Below are 18,294 nucleotides of genomic sequence, written 5' to 3' on the forward strand. Positions count from 1 at the left end.
TGTGTGTGTGTGTGTGTGTGTGTGTGTGTGTGTGTGTGTCTACACCGGCAGCACGTCTTCCGCGGCGCTGCAACTGTTTCCCTCTGATAATGGGCAACAGTAATGGATGTTTGAGGTCCGACAAGTGAAGAGTTGTAACCAAACAGCAGCAACGTGATTTTTGGTTTCCCTCGTTTAGAGCGAGACACAAAAACAGAGGAGAAATAAAGAGAGGGAGTGAAAATAAAGGGCAGCGTCGTTGCTATCTTGTGGTTAAACCTTACGTTCAGTTTCTGCTTTGATTATGTGGCACACGTGTTCACAGATATTTTCCTTGTATTACTGTGGCGGGATCCAGGACATACGGCATTAGGTCAAATGCTTTATCGCGAAATGTTAATGAAAGCGGAAAAAAAAACGTTCTGGATCCACTCTGTTATTTAGGTCAGCATCCAAAATCTAATGGGTTCTTCTTTGGCCCATGCTGCGCCCTTCCAGGAAGTTTTATAAAAAATCACACCAGACATCAAACAAACTGCACATTTACAGTAATGTCAGCACGTTTCCGTGATACTGCTCTCGAATTTGAAAGCATCCTCAAAATATGTGGGATACTTTGGAAATTCTGTTGCAGAAATGTAAAGCGATTGGTAGCAAGTGGGCCACCAGTGTGGTTCTTTAAGGCCACATGTTGTGTGTACTCCCAAGAGTCAGCAGCCACCGAGACAATCCTGTAATGTGTCAGTAAATGTCAGCCATGAGTCACCGGCAACCATGTGAAATGGGCTAAGAACAGTGGGAAGCGATCTATTGCAGGAGGGTGATGGAGTCGAGCGAAAACATGTCCATCATCTTTAATTCTTTCAACTGAGCTCAAAGACAAACAGGAAGAAAGCCTGTATTCATTTTAGTGTTTTACTAGGTCTCCAGTGAATTTGTGTTTTAGCACGCTGGCAATAAATGTATAAACCACCTCTAAAATACATGAATTTTTGGCTGGAGTCTGGTTTCAGGGATTTGTGTGCATATTTTCTATGTTATATATTATGTTATATGTTCCACCTGTCACTCTTTTCACTCGTTTGCTCCGCAGGGTCATCACCACTGTTCCCTCTTTTGTTTTAGCTCCTCCCTTCTTCCTGTGTCTTACTCCTTTCTCTCTTTGTTCCCCTGATGCATCTGTCTCCTCCCCCCACTCACATTGCAGATGTGTGTGTGTGTGTGTGTGTGTGTGTGTGTGTGTGTGTGTGTGTGTGTGTGTGTGTGTGTGTGTGTGTTGTCACTCTCCCATAATGTGTTGAATGAGGAGCTTGGAGTCGAAGCATGACAGGAGTGTGGATCCGTGTTTCCATTTTCAGACTGGGGTCAGGGCCAGATCACACCTTCCCTTGTTTGCTTTGCACCAACGCTCCACAGGGTCTCTTATGTAAAAGATGATGGGTGTGTCCGTGTGTGTGTGTGTGTGTGTGTGTGTGTGTGTGTGTGTGTGTGTGTGTGTGTGTGTGTTCTCCAGAGAGAGCTGACATCTCATGTTTGTCAGTGTTTGTAGGTAAGGAACGGTGTGAAACTCCCTACCATCACTCACACTGTTTACGGTGTTTGTTTGTGGTGGTTTAACACTCTAATGCCTCTGATACACCCGGGTCATCAACACCCTAGCTCCCTGACCTTTGCACATGTTGCAATGTAGCTGCTCTCATTGTGAGCCATTTCATAAATTTGTATCATGTGTATAAAGTACAAAATAGAAAATATAGAAAACCATATTCAACTGTAAATGGGGGAAACATAAGGAAATGTCTTTGCTTTCTTTGTGTTGGATGTCAGAATTGACACCAGACTCACATCTGGTTAAGTTACCATCAGCAGTCGGTTAGCTTTACTAACATAAGTAGTAGAAGCAGGTGAAACAGCCCGTCTGTCTCTCCCCCAAAGAAAGACAGATATCATACCAGCACCTCTGGAGTAGCCTGGTGTTCCCAGACCCAAAGTCACTTCCTGGATATCTGGGTCTGCCCGCACTCTGCTCAGGATCGTCTCCAGTTGTTGCACCCTAATGGGGATCGACCTCAGGTTTATTTTTAAACTATTGGAGCAGTCGTTAACTAATCAGTATTCACAACCATATGACTTGTGTTGTACATTGAAACTCACAAGCTGTAAACGACAAAGGCCCTCCTCCAGTGTGTGCGTGCTTCAACGCCATGTCGGAAAGTGACCACTTTAATTTTGAGTGTTGTTCTCGTTCCGGCTTTCAATTCCTCGATATTTGCTGGCGCTGCTGCAACTAGTCGTGTTGATAACTTTCGCTCTACCTTGGTTGGAACTACATTTTGGAACAAACGCTTGACTTCAATGTCATCACACCGAGCCACACCCACTGACTGGACCGGCCTTCAGAGTGGCTGAACAGACCTTCATGTGAACAGGGTTTCCAGACTATAATCAGGGGCTGTGACCTGCGCTACTCCTTGGAACAGCTCGCTCGAAGAAGCTGGCACCCTCGCTGTTTCTAGTTAACGTAACCCGTTTTCCAATCTTTGTGCTAAGCTAACTACCTTCATACTCACGCCTAACCAAAACAATATAAACGCAAACTGCTTTGTTAATCCAGAGAATTTATGCACACAGAATGGCTGCTTAGTGTGCAGCTAAGGATGCATGATGGTATCGTAACATAATCAGTATCAGCCGATAAAGACTTCAATATGACACACTAATGAAATAGGACAGTAATTCTGGGTAAATGCACAACGCTTGACTTGAAATGAATATGGCATATTTTATGTAATCTAAGTCAAGATAGTTTTCTTATTTACGTTAGTGAAATTGTACATTTCTGAAAAGCCTTGTGTGTCTGCATCTGCCAGTAGTACAATAAGAGTAGACATACAAATATGTTAATTTCTCTGCAGGAGAGACTTGATGTTCTCTGAAATTAGATGGAAAACATGATGTGCATATATCTGTATTGGCATCAGCCAAAAGGTTTGAAAAATATTACCATATCGGCAGTAAAATCCAATATTGTGCGTCCCACTTTTCCATTTTTCTACTGTCAGTGCAGCTTATGCAATTATTGCAGGACAACAACAGATGAGATTTATTCACTGCAGCTCTCACAGAGTCAGGTAATTGGACCAAATCCTGTCCTGACTCACCTCTGACCTTCCTGCTGGCAGCCTCGTATTAAAATCAGTCTCCACTGCGGGCAGAATTATGACTATTGAATGAAAGTCCTAAACCCCCCCCCCCCTCCCCCCCCAGAGGCTACTCTGCTTGTTAGAAGATCAAAATAAAACACAAGAAGAATAAGAAATATATATATTTTTTGACACTTTATTAGACGCATGGACTGACCTCAGAGGAGCAGTTCAATTGATCTCCTGCTCACAGTATTTCCTGTCACTGTGATGTGTGTTAATAGTTGGCTGGTGGATGGGTGTTTCAGACTGAGAGGTGTCACTTTCTATCAGGAGTGACAGCCGGAACCTTCTCAGGCTCGAGGTACTGGAAAGAAAACACCCGGAAAATATAATGGATACCGCGAATATCCACGGGGGAAAACATTGTCAAAAGAAATGCACAAATGAGGCAAGAAGTAACACTTTTGCTAAACACACAGATTGTTTCCATTCACAGAGAAATACACTGTCACCTCGAAATGCAACCAACATCTTCATGCACTTTTCCAGCATGAAAATACAAACGAGGCACCCAGAAATGAACAGTAATTAATTTTGAAGAATTTTGATAACACTACAAAATAAATCCAGGACACTTTATGGAGCACAGAGTTCTGTGTGTACTCATTAAAATGATGCATTCTGGTCTAGGGGGACGTTTCCATGAGACCGCGGAGCTGCTGCACTTCTTTGGAAATTGATCTTTTGTACTAAAATTTTTGTTTGTCTCCAACTATGTTTCACTCATCACGAGTGAGAAAGCAAAAGCGAAGCTGTTGCTCTTTGGATGTCTGCAAGGAAACACAGAGCAGATATGAAACAACATGCTGTATTTTTCTCGAGGTGCTCTCATTTTGTTCTGCAAAAAGCCATCCAATCAGGGCTTCTTTACTTCATCACCAGGTCCCTCTGGTATCACACTATTGAATAAGTGCTCATCATCGCACATCTGTCCTGAGTCTGTGGGATAGTAATGGCCTACTAAACCTACTGGTATATGCAGGAGGCAGTTATCAATGAATTTTGGACAGTAGCAGCGACAGAAGTACCGGATCTTTGTCGTCAAGGTAACAATAATGAACACGTGATTAACATTATGACACGATGGCAGATTTTTTTTTTTTTAGGTTTAGCCAACAAAACTACTTGGTTCATATCAGGAAAAATGTTACGTAACTTTTAAAACAGTCATCTTTGCCACAGGGACATAAACAACAATCTCTTGGGTGAAAGTCCTGCGTTGGAACCATCCAACCACCCCGATCCAAACCCAGTATCACGCCAAAAAACGTGTATTAGACCCCTCAGTTCGCCAGACAACAATGTGTCAGTGTCATTTTTGCCTCACCTAGACCTAGTTTAGGCACCAAAAAACTCACTTAAATTATGTTACGTATGTCAAATATATTCCGTTATATGTATATATATATAAGTTACTTACATTACTTAAAAGAAATCAATGTTAACTTTTATATTCTGACAGACTTGATCACTGGTCTCCACAGTGAAAGTCCTGTGTTTGTTCCGTCCATATACCTCGACTTTATCACTTTGTATTTGATCTCACGTGGCCTCCTTCTTCGACCCTGGTCATAACCACTAGAGGGCGCCCTTACTTTAAACCTCTGGTTTCCCCAGGAGGTGTAGTCGCCCAAAAACTTGGGACAAATGTGATAATGACTGCTTGTTCATTGGTCTGATAACAGTCAGATCGGGTGACTTCCTGCTACAGTTACTGGACTAACATATATAATATTCGAGGGTGCAGTGGGTTGATAATCACAGTTATCAGAGCTGAGACTGACTAATCTTTGCCACTTAAGCATGTCGGGAGCTTTTAGAGTCTGAGATGCCGTTTCTGAGATGCCTTTAACATTTAACACCAGCTACACCTCTTCTCACTGGGGTTCGAAAAATGATCATTTAATTTCGGTTTTTCACAGTAAGTTCTTTAAGTCAGAACATACTGTTTTGGTGTGTGTGTGTGTGTGTGTGTGTGTGTGTGTGTGTGTGTGTGTGTGTGTGTGTGTGTGTGTGTGTGTACATTCAGCACATGCATTTTTTTTGGTACAGTCTGCAGATGACTAATGAGGCAACGTAATTGTTGTTATCCCGTACGAGTGCGGGCGAAGCCTTTAAACCGGAGTTTCACACCATCTCACCTCTGCTTCGGGTCTCGTTCTGTCTGACTGGATGCCGTGGCAGAAAAGTAAAATGTTATTATGCAAATCCCTCCATTGAATGTCTTTGTTTTGGGGAAGAGAGAGAGAGAGAGCGAGGACAAGCGAGATAACGATGCTTCAGAAGAGATGAAAAGCAGAATGCTAATTGGGAGTTGCCTGCAGAGACACAGCGAGGCAGACAATGCTGGAGAGGTTTTATTCTGGCTTTTCTTTAATGAGTACTACCCTCTTTGTATTTGTGTTGCAGTCTCTCAGGGGTTTTTGAGTCCCTGTGTGTACATACACACCGTTTGCATGTGAATGAGCTGCATGTAAATTCAGTAACAGCACCTTTTATAGACTCCGTGCAGGTGCATGCGTTTGTGTGGTCTTCTGGTGGGTCGTCGTTGCCCCCCCCCCCCCCCCCCCCCCCCCCCCTCGTCTTAGTTTCACTGTCTCAGGAGTTGAAGTGGGAAATGGACCCCATGCAAGTTTCTGCATTGTTGACCGCAGCCTGTTTAGAGGCTTGTTGATGATGAGTGGAGGTAATTTGCCTACGTGGAGCAACATGGTGCCAGAGTTTCAAGTATAATTACACTGTACGAGAAAGAAAGGGCCACTGAAAAGTGACGGGTGGGAGACTATTTATAGCCGATCGCTAACTGTCTCTAGCGGAGTGGCTGGTACTCAAGCAGAGAGGCTGTGATTGGTGGATGAGTGGTGGGTTCTTTAGAAAAGAGGTTATGGTCTGTTGACGTCTTGATGAATGATTGCTTTTATTTATGAATTCTTTTTTATACAATCCTTTTTTTTTTCCCTCCAGAATATTGTGTTGAGACTTGGGTCTTTTTTTGATCATTTCAATGTTATTTGTAATAATATGATTTTAAAAAAATAAATCATACAGTGATAATGGCAACTTGTTGATGTTGTGACATCATCCGGTTACGCAGCATAACTGTATTACATGTTACTTGTGCATTTTGCTGACATAAATAATTAACTTATTATATTCTTAAAATGAATTATGAAATAATCTTCTACATTTGTCTATGTTGTTATGACAGAATTACGCTGAAATATTGTTATGTTATTTACCCCGAGCTGAGACCTCTGTTGTATTTTTGCAAACATATTTATGCAGTAGTTAAATGAATCGTACTTCCAGTTTATCAAAGCTTGGGTCTTATTTTTTTTGTTGTTTTTATAGTTTTTATGAGAAATTGCTATAGATTTACATGCATGCTGTTTTTCTATGCAATTCTACTGCACCTGACAAAGTCAGTTCATGTTCATGTCTGTTCCTCAAATATAAGGCTTTTTTTTCCGAATGACATACTTCCCTTAGCACACTCTTATCGCTCTCGTCCACGTCGGTACTCCTACTTAAAATTCGACAGGGTTGTGTAGTCTCAAATTGCACACTGTCGTTCTGCAGTTACAAGAAAAAAAAATGTAACATTTGAGTGAATCAGCTGCCAACATATCTGCTGCTTTAATCAATCCACTCAGAAATGAACATGTTTGTATGCCCTCTGTTTAACACAGTCAATAAACACATTGATGGCTTCTGTCCAACAGCAGCACGGTGGTACTTAGTGAAAAATAAACACTTTTGTCTGATGTCCTGCAACGGCTGCAGCCTCCTCAGACGCCTTAACTTGAAAATACTTTTGTCAGCGGTCCCTTCCTTCCCGCTATGTGGCCATAATGGCAATTGTCAGGTGTGAACACACTTATGTCAGAATGGTGTTAGAACGTAAATCTACATCCAGATGAACTTAGTTTAGCACAAAGACTGGAAACAGGTGGAAGCAGCTGGCCTGGCTCAGAATCAGCTTGCAAGCTCTTCTACAGCTCAACAATGAATATGTTCAAGTTAACGTGTAAAAATGACAAATGGCCTTGTTGCTGTTATTAATCATACAGACATGAGGGGGGTATTGATTTTCCTATTGAACTCAAGTAGGGTAATAAGTGTATTTCCCCAATAATTGAAGGATGTCATTAGATAATCTGACTAAACTTTTGATTTCTTAACACCTGCTGCTCGTGTTTCTTACCACATCAGACTTAATTCCTCTGTTCCCACATCGCAATGTTACTGAGTGCAGTGTTATCATAACTGTGGCCAAAACTTTGGAAACCAGGACCAAGCTTTAACAAATTGAAACGATCTTTATATAAAACAACATTTTCTATTATTAGACTCAACAAACTGTTCTTGTCTCCTGTCTCTGCGCTACATACAGGTACTACAGCGCCACCATCCTGCAGATGTCAGGAGTGCGGGACGACAGGCTGGCGATCTGGCTGGCGGGACTCACCACCCTCACCAACTTCCTGTTTACCCTCCTGGGAGTGTGGCTGGTGGAGCGGGTGGGGCGCAGGAGGCTCACCTTGGGCAGTATCCTCGGTAAGAAACAAAGCAGCTCTGAACGCCCACACCAGAGAATGATACTAACAGACTTTTTTTTTTTCTTCTTTTTCTTCTTTTTTTTTATGTTATACTTGTTATTTCTTCAACAGGGACATGTTTGAGTTTGAGTCTGTTGGCTGTCGGTTTTCTGATATCTGCGCAGCACAGTCCTCCCGTCACCTTCCACCCATTAGATCCCGTCATGTCCAACTCCACCTGCTCCAAGTACCAGTGAGTAACACACACACACACACACACACACACACACACACACACACACACACACACACACACAAAGTGTAAAATGGTAGTTCACCTTAGAGCACCTCTGTTCTTTGTAAAAGCACTCAGTTCTTGCAGCAGAGTACAATCAGAGCTTCAGAGGATAAAACTCTCCTGAAAGGATATTTGTGGCGAAGTTCTTTCAGGTTTTCATACGTACATTAAATGCAGATCTCTGCATTTTTACGTTAAGTGCTCAGACTCGAGGTCAAAATCTGTGTCGGGGGAAATTGTTTACTTATCCCAGGTGTGTCAGGAGCAACATTTCTGGCTATAAAAAAAAAAAAAAAGAGATGGCGATGGCCAAAAAGCAGCAGTTCACAAACTGATGAATGAGTTGGAACTTATGCCGGGCTAACACGTAGCGTACTACTCTGTCAACTGGACATGGGAGAGCCAAGCGAAGGTCAACCCCTTAATCTAACGTTAACTCAAACAAGCAGACGGAACATCAACGGAACAAAACATGAACACAATTAGCAACTGTAATGTAATCGCTGAATTTCAGATTATAATCTCTGACACTACTCTTACTGGTAAAAAGTAATTACCAACACTGACCATTATGTACTGTATATCCAAACCATTCTCATTCGCAGGGCATCTAATGCTGCTTTTTTTTTTTTTTTTCTTTTTTTGTCAAAGCCAGCGACCATCTCTGAGATACACACGAGGTGCTTTACGTTCACGCACCTAAAGGTTTGGCTAAAGATCGTGATTTGGGTTCAAATAAGTGTCTTACTTTTGTAAATAATGTCAGCTAACACACGTTAAGACAAGTTACTTTACGTACGTTACATAAGTTGAATTTGTGACGTAAGTTTACTTGTGTACGCTACGTTAAAAAAAAAAATAATAATCCACGTTGACTTTTGCTTTTAACACGGATACAAACATCGGTCTCCTGAGGGAAAGTCTTCTGTTTGATCAGTCAAACCGACACACAACCTCCCCGATTCAAATCAGCGTGGTCACGGCTCCGACGCCAAAGGGCGAGACGTATGAATCCCTGAGACGGTATGTCACACCCCGGGAATGAGACCGGGATGGTACATCAGAGTCTGGATGAAGGTCAGTCATGTGATCTTTACTCACCGGGAAGATCAGTTCATAATACAGAGTCTGTATATTTAATTGGCTGCTTTATACGAGGAAAAACGGTGAGTCACATTATCCAACACACAACTTTTATCCTCATGTTTCCTCTGGCCTCTGACTGAGTCTTTAATAACTGAATGAAACAAAGCATTGTCATGAAAGATGACTGGAGATATTAATGTCTATATGACTTTCATCATCCACATTCAATATGAACTACAATTGACTTCACTGTCTCCATTAACAAGAGAGAGCAAACACACACACACACGCACACACGCACACACGCACACACACACACACACACACACACACACACACACACACACACAGACCTTGAGCCTGAGTGTTTTTCTTATGTGAGAAATCAGGTGCCTCTCTGTCGCAATTTACTCCCACTTACACGGGATGAAACTCGTGTAACAACGGTCTTTCATCATCAACGACAAACAACGCCTAATGGACTCACCGTCCAGCGCCCACGCACGGAAACACACGCCACCACGTACACACACACCAACACGCCGGTAATTTGAAGAGATGAGTGCTTTTACCACAGTGGAACGGCTTCAGTGAGTTCACTTTGCTGCGTATGAGCCCACACGTGCCCCCGCCGACCGCAGGAGCATCAAGACGGCACCAGAGCCACCGCCGGACTCGCGGGCCCATCGCGGACGGGCCGTCCCGTTAAAGGAGGTTTTCTTCGGGCGTTTGATTATTGAGCGCCGAAGTGAACTTTCCAGGTCTGCTCGTCAAGTAAGAAAAACGTTCTAAATTCGTTTGACATTTGTTTTGTGCAGAATCAGGGCCGTGACAATCACGTCTTCAGTGGTTTGGAGCCGTGCTTGTCAACCTTTCTAGCCTGCTGATTACAGGTGAGGTGCTGCTGCAGCGCACCAGAACGCCGTCCGCCACTTTTTCTTCTCCAAGTGAAGAAATTAAGACGTTCACGATTGTCTCGAGCCGATTGAAATTCGTTTTTGCAGTTTTCATGCAAGAGAGCCAATAAAAACGAGGGGAATGGTCAAAGTTGTTATATTGACCTTTCAGGTGTATTGATTCAATGACAAATTTGATCCGCTGCTGTTTGCCCTGCTGAAGGGACTGACTGCATTACACCATGAATACAAACGCAACACTTCCCGCATCAATTTTAAAATGGAAGCATTTCCAGTCGACAGAAACCCCTCGTTTCTAAATGAAGCGTTTATTGTGGAACATTTGCAGGAACGTGCGACGATGAATGACAATCACACTTTAGATCAGCAATCCAGGACAAAAGTTGGAAATACCGTGATTACATTGTGGACTTTTATCAAATTAAAGAGATGGAAATATACATCGTTGACTATTGTGTGGAAACTTACGACTGGAGGAGCAATGGTTAAACAACCAAACAGCGACAACTTAACCATACTCGCACTCTTCATTATCTTCCCGTCGCTCTCTTTGGGTTTTTTTTTCTGATCACTGTGCACTTCTGTGTGGGCACTTTACAAGTGTGCTTCAATACTTCAACAAAATGACTTTTTTTTTTTAGTCTCTCAAATGTATTTAATAAAAAAAAAAAAAAAAAATAGCGCAGTAATACACAAGTGTCTAGATGCACTGTGAGAAACATTAAAAGCTGACCTGCTGACTTTGTTGGTTGAAAACACAGTCTTCGGTTGACTTTTAATGTTTCCAACATAGTTTTTAAAAATCGAAAGTAAATAGACACTCGATTGCTATTGCTCGTGACATTGTGCAAACGTTTTTGAACTACATGTCACAAAAGATTCAGCCCCTTCTCCAGATAACGATCCGTGCAGATGAAGAAGATACGGAAATGACAGCGGAACTAATATTAAAAGCACGAAAGTCATTAGCGGGAGAGCCATTACTGTGGGAGAACTGTACACAGTGGATGTGCAAGTCATAAAGTAACATAACTTGTAATCCCACATAATGTAGTTCACTAATGGTTGCAGCTCGCAGTAGATACACATACTGTTCAGCCCCTTTGTTTTGGAATAAAAATAGATTTTTCTATTCCAGGCTTTGTGCACTTTTGGGTTGCCGCGCTCAAGAGAAAAGCTTTTAGCTTTGCTAATACTTTACATATTTACGAAATAGACCTTTTCAAACTGCGTCGTTTGAGTCTCAGCCGAAGCTAAGATGTTGCTTACCTTTTGGCTCCTCAGCTTCCCACTTTATTTACGCCGGCTCCCCTCAGGTACAAACACATGCTGTTATTTTAGTCCTTGACCTCGGTGGGTGATTAGAGCGAGGTGCCCTGAAAACACAGCGAGGCTGCAGACTGCAACAACAAAATAAATAAAAAAAATAGACCTCTGAAACAAAACACACACTTCGCGCACTTCATCAGGCATCCCGACATCAAACCCGATGAAGCTGCGTGGAAAACACAGCGTGCCCTTGTGAAATTTGATCTTGTCAGCGAGTCAGCGTTTGAATGCCTCCGAGATGTTAACTGTTAATCAAATAACTGACTATAAAAGGCGATGGGATGTACTTTTTGATTAACAAAGACATAACAGAGGGACAAGACAGGAATAATCACCGTAAATCCTCCACCATTCGCATTTTGCTTCAATTTTGATTTATTATTTGCAGCGTGAGGGGGGAGGGGGGGGGGGCGTCTCATTAATTTCATTTGGCTAATGAGGCAAGCCTTAATTAGCAGGGTGGAAAGCTGTCTTGTCAAATAGCGTACATTAACGGTTTGATAAGTGCATCCCCCAACTCAATACTAAGATATCGCCGTGGGAACGAGTATCACGGGGATGACACGACACGTGCGATGATCTGACGGCAAGCGCACACAAAGTAGACACAGATATACAAGAGCCGCTGTCAGGGAGGTACAAATATCGAAAAAAAAAACCATCTTGATGAGAGCATCGAGAACTGACACGAACAGCGTTTGCAGGCAAAGCAGAGGCATCGGATCAGCGAACAACGGGGGGGCGGGGGGGGGGGGGATAGCGGGCCAACGAGCTCCCTCCACTCCTCTCTGGTGATAAACATCAGCTTCCTGCTCTCTCGCCGGCAACCCCGTGTGTCGGGGGTCCTCGTCCGTCAGCGCGACGTTTTGCTCTCTCGTCCGGTTTCACAAAGAAATCCCAAATTCAGTTTAGTTTTCTGGTGCTGCGTGTTGTCGTGTCACGTGAGACGAACTCCCGAGTTTTACAGCAGTTGTCGTCCGGCATATTGACGCGTTACCGCCCCTCCGTCTTCACACAGCCTCGGTCCAAAGCCGAGAAATAATAATAATAATTAAAAAAAAAAAAAAAAAAAAAAAAAAAAGCAAAGGAATGTCTGACGTGCCGTTTTATGGATTGTGTCCGGGGAAATTACAGCTAATGTGTTTTGCGCCCCGCTGTCTGGCGTGCAGGCTGTGCGAGCCGTGCATGCTTGATCCCGGATGTGGCTTCTGTTACCGTGAGAACGGCTCGGCGCTCCTCACCTCCTCCTGTGTGCCGGTCAATGAGGCCTCCACCGAGCACGCGGCATGGGGCAGGTGAGTCACGGGACGCACGAGTGAGTACATGCACGTATTTGTGTCGCAGCGGAAGGAGGGAGGGAGGGAGGGAGGGAGGGGTCGGCGCTGTGCTCGGAGAGCTTTTTAACAGCGTACGATCGGAAGATGAAATTAAAGCCACCGTTCGGTGCTCGGGCCCTAATAACACATTTCACCTTGATCTGAGATCCAATTTCGAAAGGAATTATGAGCCAATAAATGTCCGTCTGTTCCAGATGCTCCAACTCCACCCTGATGAGAGATACGACCTACTGGGCCTACAACTACTGTCCCACCTCCTACTCCTGGCTGGTTTTGCTGGGTCTGATGTTCTACTTGGCTGCTTTTGCTCCAGGTGAGAGACTGAACCTCCATTTCGATCCTGTCTTAAGATCCGCTGCCCGGCAGCAGGTCCGACGAAGCCGAGTCTTGCTGCGGAGGACTTTTGATGTGTTTGCCCGACTGAGCGCTCGGGTTGTGAGGATCCTTCCTGATCACACTCGGTCCGGCGCGTCGGTGCTTCGGAGTGACGATCGTTAGATCTAAAAGAACACCCGGTTGAATAAAAACCTCTCTGTCGAGCAGTTTCCATTTGGGCTGGTTGCTCCCCACGGCACCAGTTTAGGACCCCGTGAGTTTCCTCGGCCATCTGTCCGTCTGCGCGGGCGCTCACGTATTTCAGAAGTGTTACCAACCATGCCAATCTCCTCTTCACGTTTGGTGTCCAAAAATCAAGTTTGGCTTACATTACCGAGCTTATGTTATATTGTTATTGTATCTTCGATAACATACATAGTAAAATAAGGGTTTTACGTTATCATATGATAATATGCTGAAAATCCCACAAATGAGTTGGCTATTGGAGCGTTGAATCACGACTGACGCATTTTTTTTTTTAAGCCCGGTGTGGACATGCGGGAATGCAATTTCTCAATGCAAGACTACCGCAAAGTACAATCCAGCTCTCTCCATCCATCCCCAGGTTTAAAACGTGTCTCCGTCTCCCGATAAAGTGACCCCCGCAAGGCCCGTGTCTCATCTCTCTCTCTCTCTCTCTCCAGGTATGGGTCCAATGCCGTGGACCATCAACTCCGAGATCTACCCTCTGTGGGCGAGGAGCACGGGGAACGCCTGCGCAGCCGGAGTCAACTGGACCTTCAACATCCTGATGTCCGTCACCTTCCTCCACCTGGCTCAGTATTTCACCTACTACGGTCAGTTTGTGAAAGAACAACAAGCCTTCTTTCCATTCTGTCCATCCTTGAGCAACACCTCCGGCCGATTCCCGCGCTGCTCATGTTTATGTCGATGCCGTCCAGAAGATAACAGCTGGCGCTGTTTTGTTCCCCCCCAACCCACTTCCATACCTCCCCCGGACAGTATGGTTCAACAGCAGGTTTCTCCTCTGACAGGAAGGAAGTGCAGCTGGAAATTGATCCGTCGGGGGGGGGGAAGAGGGGGGGGGGGGAGATCGTGGAGGCAATCCGGAGATGCAGTGGGTTAATTATTGACATCGATCATTCGCCGAGAACGGAGGGAAAAAAAAAAAAAAGCTCGAAAAAGGGATAATGATGTCGTCGTAGAGAGGCGGCGTTTAGCGTGACGCACACGTGGTTGCGACTTAAAAATGCCCTTCTGCTTCGACAAGGAGAAAATGGAGATCTCAGCGGCCAGGGAATCTCATTTAAAGCTCTTGCTCACTCTTCGCGGGCGAACGCTTACTCCCGGGTGCGTTTGTGTCGCGTTGCGTACTTATTTTCCTCCCGATAACTGCGATTCCACCTCGACGGGCGCGTTACCGGCCGCGTACTCCACGTTCACCGCGCCGTAACTGACAAGTCTCAAAGCAGCGCTTTCAACATTTTCATTTCTCAGCGCGCGTCGCCGTAGAAGCGCGTGGGTGGTCCACATCCAATTATACCGGCCCGCAGCATCCGCTGTCACCGTCGGCGATTCTTTCTCTGGCGGTGAACGAAAACAAGAAACCGTTTTACACAAAAAAAAAACAAAAAAAAGCGGCTCGCCTTTTGAAAAAGTTGCGGCGTTGTGTTCGTCTTTTGTGGGTGTCCGTCCTTAGTTACAGTGTGTTCTTCTGTGTTTGTTTTTCTTTTTTTTCTGGTCCTCCCCAGGAGCTTTCTTCCTCTACTCCAGTCTGGCCCTGCTGGGTTTTGTCTTCATCTACGGCTGCCTGCCAGAAACCAAAGGCCGTCGCCTGGAGGAGATCGAGGCGTTGTTTGAAAACCAGCTTTGTTCCTGCGGCGCCTCCGACTCGGACGAGGGACGGCAGGTCGAGTACATACGGGTCAAAGGTTCAAACTACCATCTATCGGACAACGATGCGTCGGATGTGGACTAGCGGGAGTCTTCTTTTGAGCGTCGGTCGTCCTCCCTCCGGGCGTTTCGTCGGCCTCGTCCTCACTGAAACGGGCTGTAGATTGGGTCTGTGATATTGTTCTTTTTTGTTGTTGTTGTTGTGATCTAGGAGCCGCTGGTTACTACTCCTCAGCATGAGGTAAAGAATTACACTTCTAAAGACTTTTATCAGCAACATGAGTTAGCTCACTTTCAAATCAGCCAATTCAGGAAAGCCAAAACCAACGCTCACGCTTTAGCGGGAGTGTGAATGTTTTGCTTTCAGCTAATTCTCTGACTGGAGGGTGAACTGACACCTGATCTGCTGTCAGACCTGCTTTAATCAACAGTTGAAGTTTCAGTCATGACCACAGGTATCTCCACTCCAAGTCTGCCGCACCGCTTTGTCCACCAACTACAGGAAAAACATAGCGGTGTCTTTTTTTGTTTTGTTTTTTTGTTTTTTTTTGTGGAGACTTGGACAGAAAGCACACACACACACACACACACACACACACACATTGAATATACAAACTATAAGGGACTCCTGTCATTAAATCAATGAAAAATGTCCCTAATAATTTGTCCATTTGTAGTCTAAATATCTTTTAGGATTCACGTACGATGTTGTGCATAAAGTGTAGAAAGCATCCCCCCGGTCATCACGTCGGAGCTCCCCTTGAAAAAGGTGCGGCGGTGCGGTTTTGGAAAAGAGCGTCAGCGGACCGGACGGCAGTCGAACCATTTTGCCTTTCTGTACTACTCCAGCGTCTCGGTTACGCGTCGTTTCGGCCCGTAGCATCGCGCACCAACGTCAGTTCCTCGTGACGGCGGTCGTCGGTTTTGTGGTCCGTCGGGATATTTTTATGAAAAGCGATCGCCAGAGATGCGCGGTGTTTCGTTGCAGTTTAGGAAACTTGTTTTGTCAGTAGGTGCCTAAAAAAAAACCAACAAAAAAAACCACCTACTAATGTAGTAGCACTGGAAGGATGAAAACTTCTGTTGCTATGGTTTGTTTTGTCTATTTATTTATTGAAATAAGGTTGTTGTTTTTATCGGTTTGAGATAAATTTCTTTAACATCGTCTATTTTTAAAGTCAATTATGTTGCTTCAAATTTTCAGTTTGTTTTTTTTAACAAACTACGGATAGGGAGTTTAACGTTACTGTTTGCCAAAACCTTCACGATGAGCCACTGTTACAAACCTGGACGTATCACCAACCATTGCTCGTGGTCATTTCTGGATATACTGTCCGCGTGATATCCAGCAAAGACAACCAGTCTGTTCTATCTGTAGCAGTAAAGTCAACTTTAGTTTTATGATTGACATTTTGAAGTATTTAATTCTATCTGAACATGATTATATTAGTGCCTGTGTATTGTATAGGTGCCTAGTGGCCATTTTTCAGTCACATCCCCTGTAGGTCTACATAGCTATTTATTATTTGACGTTTCACCTGTGATGGAAAGTTATCTTTTTTCTTCTTTTTTTTTTTTTTAACTATAACTTCCCGTGCTTTGATTTTGGTCTTCCTCGGTAGCCCTATGTACAAATAGCAGAGCATATCATTTCTGTGGTTGTCGTGTCTAAAAGTTGAGGAGTAGGCTTTAGTGTAATTTGGCTATGTTGTTTTGTAAAAAACCGTGTGAGGTTGCACCTTGTTAGTTCAATACGAGTAGGTCTCTGTGTAGCAAAAATAAAAACTGTTGGGACTTAGACAACAGAGTAACTTTGTGTAACAAAACCAGGAAATGAGGAGTCAGAGGGTTCCCTTAATGCATCGTGAATGACGAAAACACTTTTGAAATAAGAAACTCAAATACAGTGTGCACAATGTGGACTCCTCGGTGCACCATTAAAATTCAAAGGTATTTCCATAGAGTATTGTGATAATGTAGGTCTCCCCCCCCCCCCCCCCCGTCCCCCCCTCCATGGATCTTTATGGAAACGGTGGATCACTTCAAAAGGAGCGAGTACCGTATTCTAAATGGCAAAGACAGTATTGAGATACTGTAGCATGCCAGCACCCTCATGTGGAAAACCTACAACTGTCCAAAACATGCTGACCTTCCCAAAAACTAAAATAAGCTTTAAAGGCCTCATTCGCGCCTTCATTTAGAAGTCGTTCTATTTTATAGCCGCTGATCGTTTTCCAAAGCGCGCCGTGCATTTTTTTTTTTTTTTATCATAGATTTCAAACCTAACAAAAAAAAAAAAAAAAAAAAAAAAAAAAAAAAAAAAACACTCACCGGTTTACATTTATTGCAAAATCAACACGCGTACTTGAAATACGTATGAAATCAGTAGCGACGGAAACACGAGTCGGCACAAGGACAAGAAAAAGCCAACTGAAAAAAAAAACACGACACGCTTTTGAAAATGATCAGCCACAAACACCGTAAGGCGCCGGCGGGTTGCGCTCGCGGGGCCGAGACGCCTCGCATCGCGTTCGGCGGTGATGAGAAACGGTCCCGCTTTCTGTTCACTCAGTTGTGAATAAAGCACAAAGAAGATGAAGCGTCAACCCATTTTTCTACAATTTTGTGAAGTTTCGTTCGGAGTCTTTAAACTCGGCACGAGTCCCGACTTAAACGTTTGAACCTTCTCGGCCGAGGGAGACTTGAGAGGGTTGAGGAAAAGAAACGACCGGCTCCCGTTCGCCACGTGGGCGCGTTCCTCCGTCGTGTTCAGGAAGAGTTCTCTTTAAAAACCACGCAAACTCGTTTTGTACCGAAAGCGTTGCCGCGGATGAAACGCACGCGGGTGTAACCGCCCGCGGCGCGCGGGTCGCGTCATGAAAACTCGTGTCGACCAAATATTTAACGTGATGTCGTCTCAGGCCGCGCGATGTGGCGCGTGTCAACACCGTCCTCCACCGCAGCGGAGACGGGGTGGGGGACGCGTTCAATGTGTACTTGTGGTGAAATGGTGGCAATTTTTTTCTATGTGAACCTGTGTTTCTAACGTTTACGACAAAAATACTAATAAAAAAAAATAGAGTGCTGTATAATATATTTGATTATTGTTCGAGCTGTAAATGTTTTGCTAGAGTTTATATTCTATAAAGATAAATATTCAAGAAATCTTATGTATATGGAGAAAGAAATAAACTCGTGAATCAGAGTAATACTTTGGAGATTTATTTTTGCTCTATTCCAACATTGAGAACAAACTATTTTACGTGGCTTCAGTGCTTACAACTAACGAACGAACGCTTTGAATTAAAACAACATGCACAGAACAGACATGTTTTGTGGAAATGATCATTGCCTGCGTCCTTCTTACTTCCTTCC

At 44.0% G+C, this 18,294-nt stretch overlaps 1 protein-coding gene across 3 annotated transcripts in view; it reads left to right on the top strand.

The window, feature by feature from the left end:
* LOC138202557 (proton myo-inositol cotransporter-like) overlaps positions 1–18,265 on the top strand; it is a 73,260-nt gene extending 54,995 nt beyond the window's left edge. For 2 of the 3 annotated variants that reach the window (XM_069156660.1, XM_069156658.1), the window contains 5 exons: positions 7,579–7,742; positions 7,856–7,976; positions 12,523–12,648; positions 12,885–13,003; positions 13,710–14,870. In XM_069156660.1, the coding sequence (XP_069012761.1) occupies positions 7,579–7,742; positions 7,856–7,976; positions 12,523–12,648; positions 12,885–13,003; positions 13,710–14,152 (973 nt within the window). In that variant the 3' untranslated portion in view covers positions 14,153–14,870. Of the gene's footprint in view, positions 1–7,578; positions 7,743–7,855; positions 7,977–12,522; positions 12,649–12,884; positions 13,004–13,709 lie in introns of all 3 variants that reach the window. The other variant, XM_069156661.1, reaches the window with a different exon arrangement.
* Positions 18,266–18,294: the final 29 nt, after the last annotated feature.

The sequence above is a fragment of the Embiotoca jacksoni genome, unplaced genomic scaffold, assembly GCF_022577435.1.
Source record: "Embiotoca jacksoni isolate LCO1_2020_lvr unplaced genomic scaffold, fEmbJac1.0.p SCAF_21, whole genome shotgun sequence".
Lineage (NCBI taxonomy): Eukaryota > Metazoa > Chordata > Actinopteri > Embiotocidae > Embiotoca > Embiotoca jacksoni.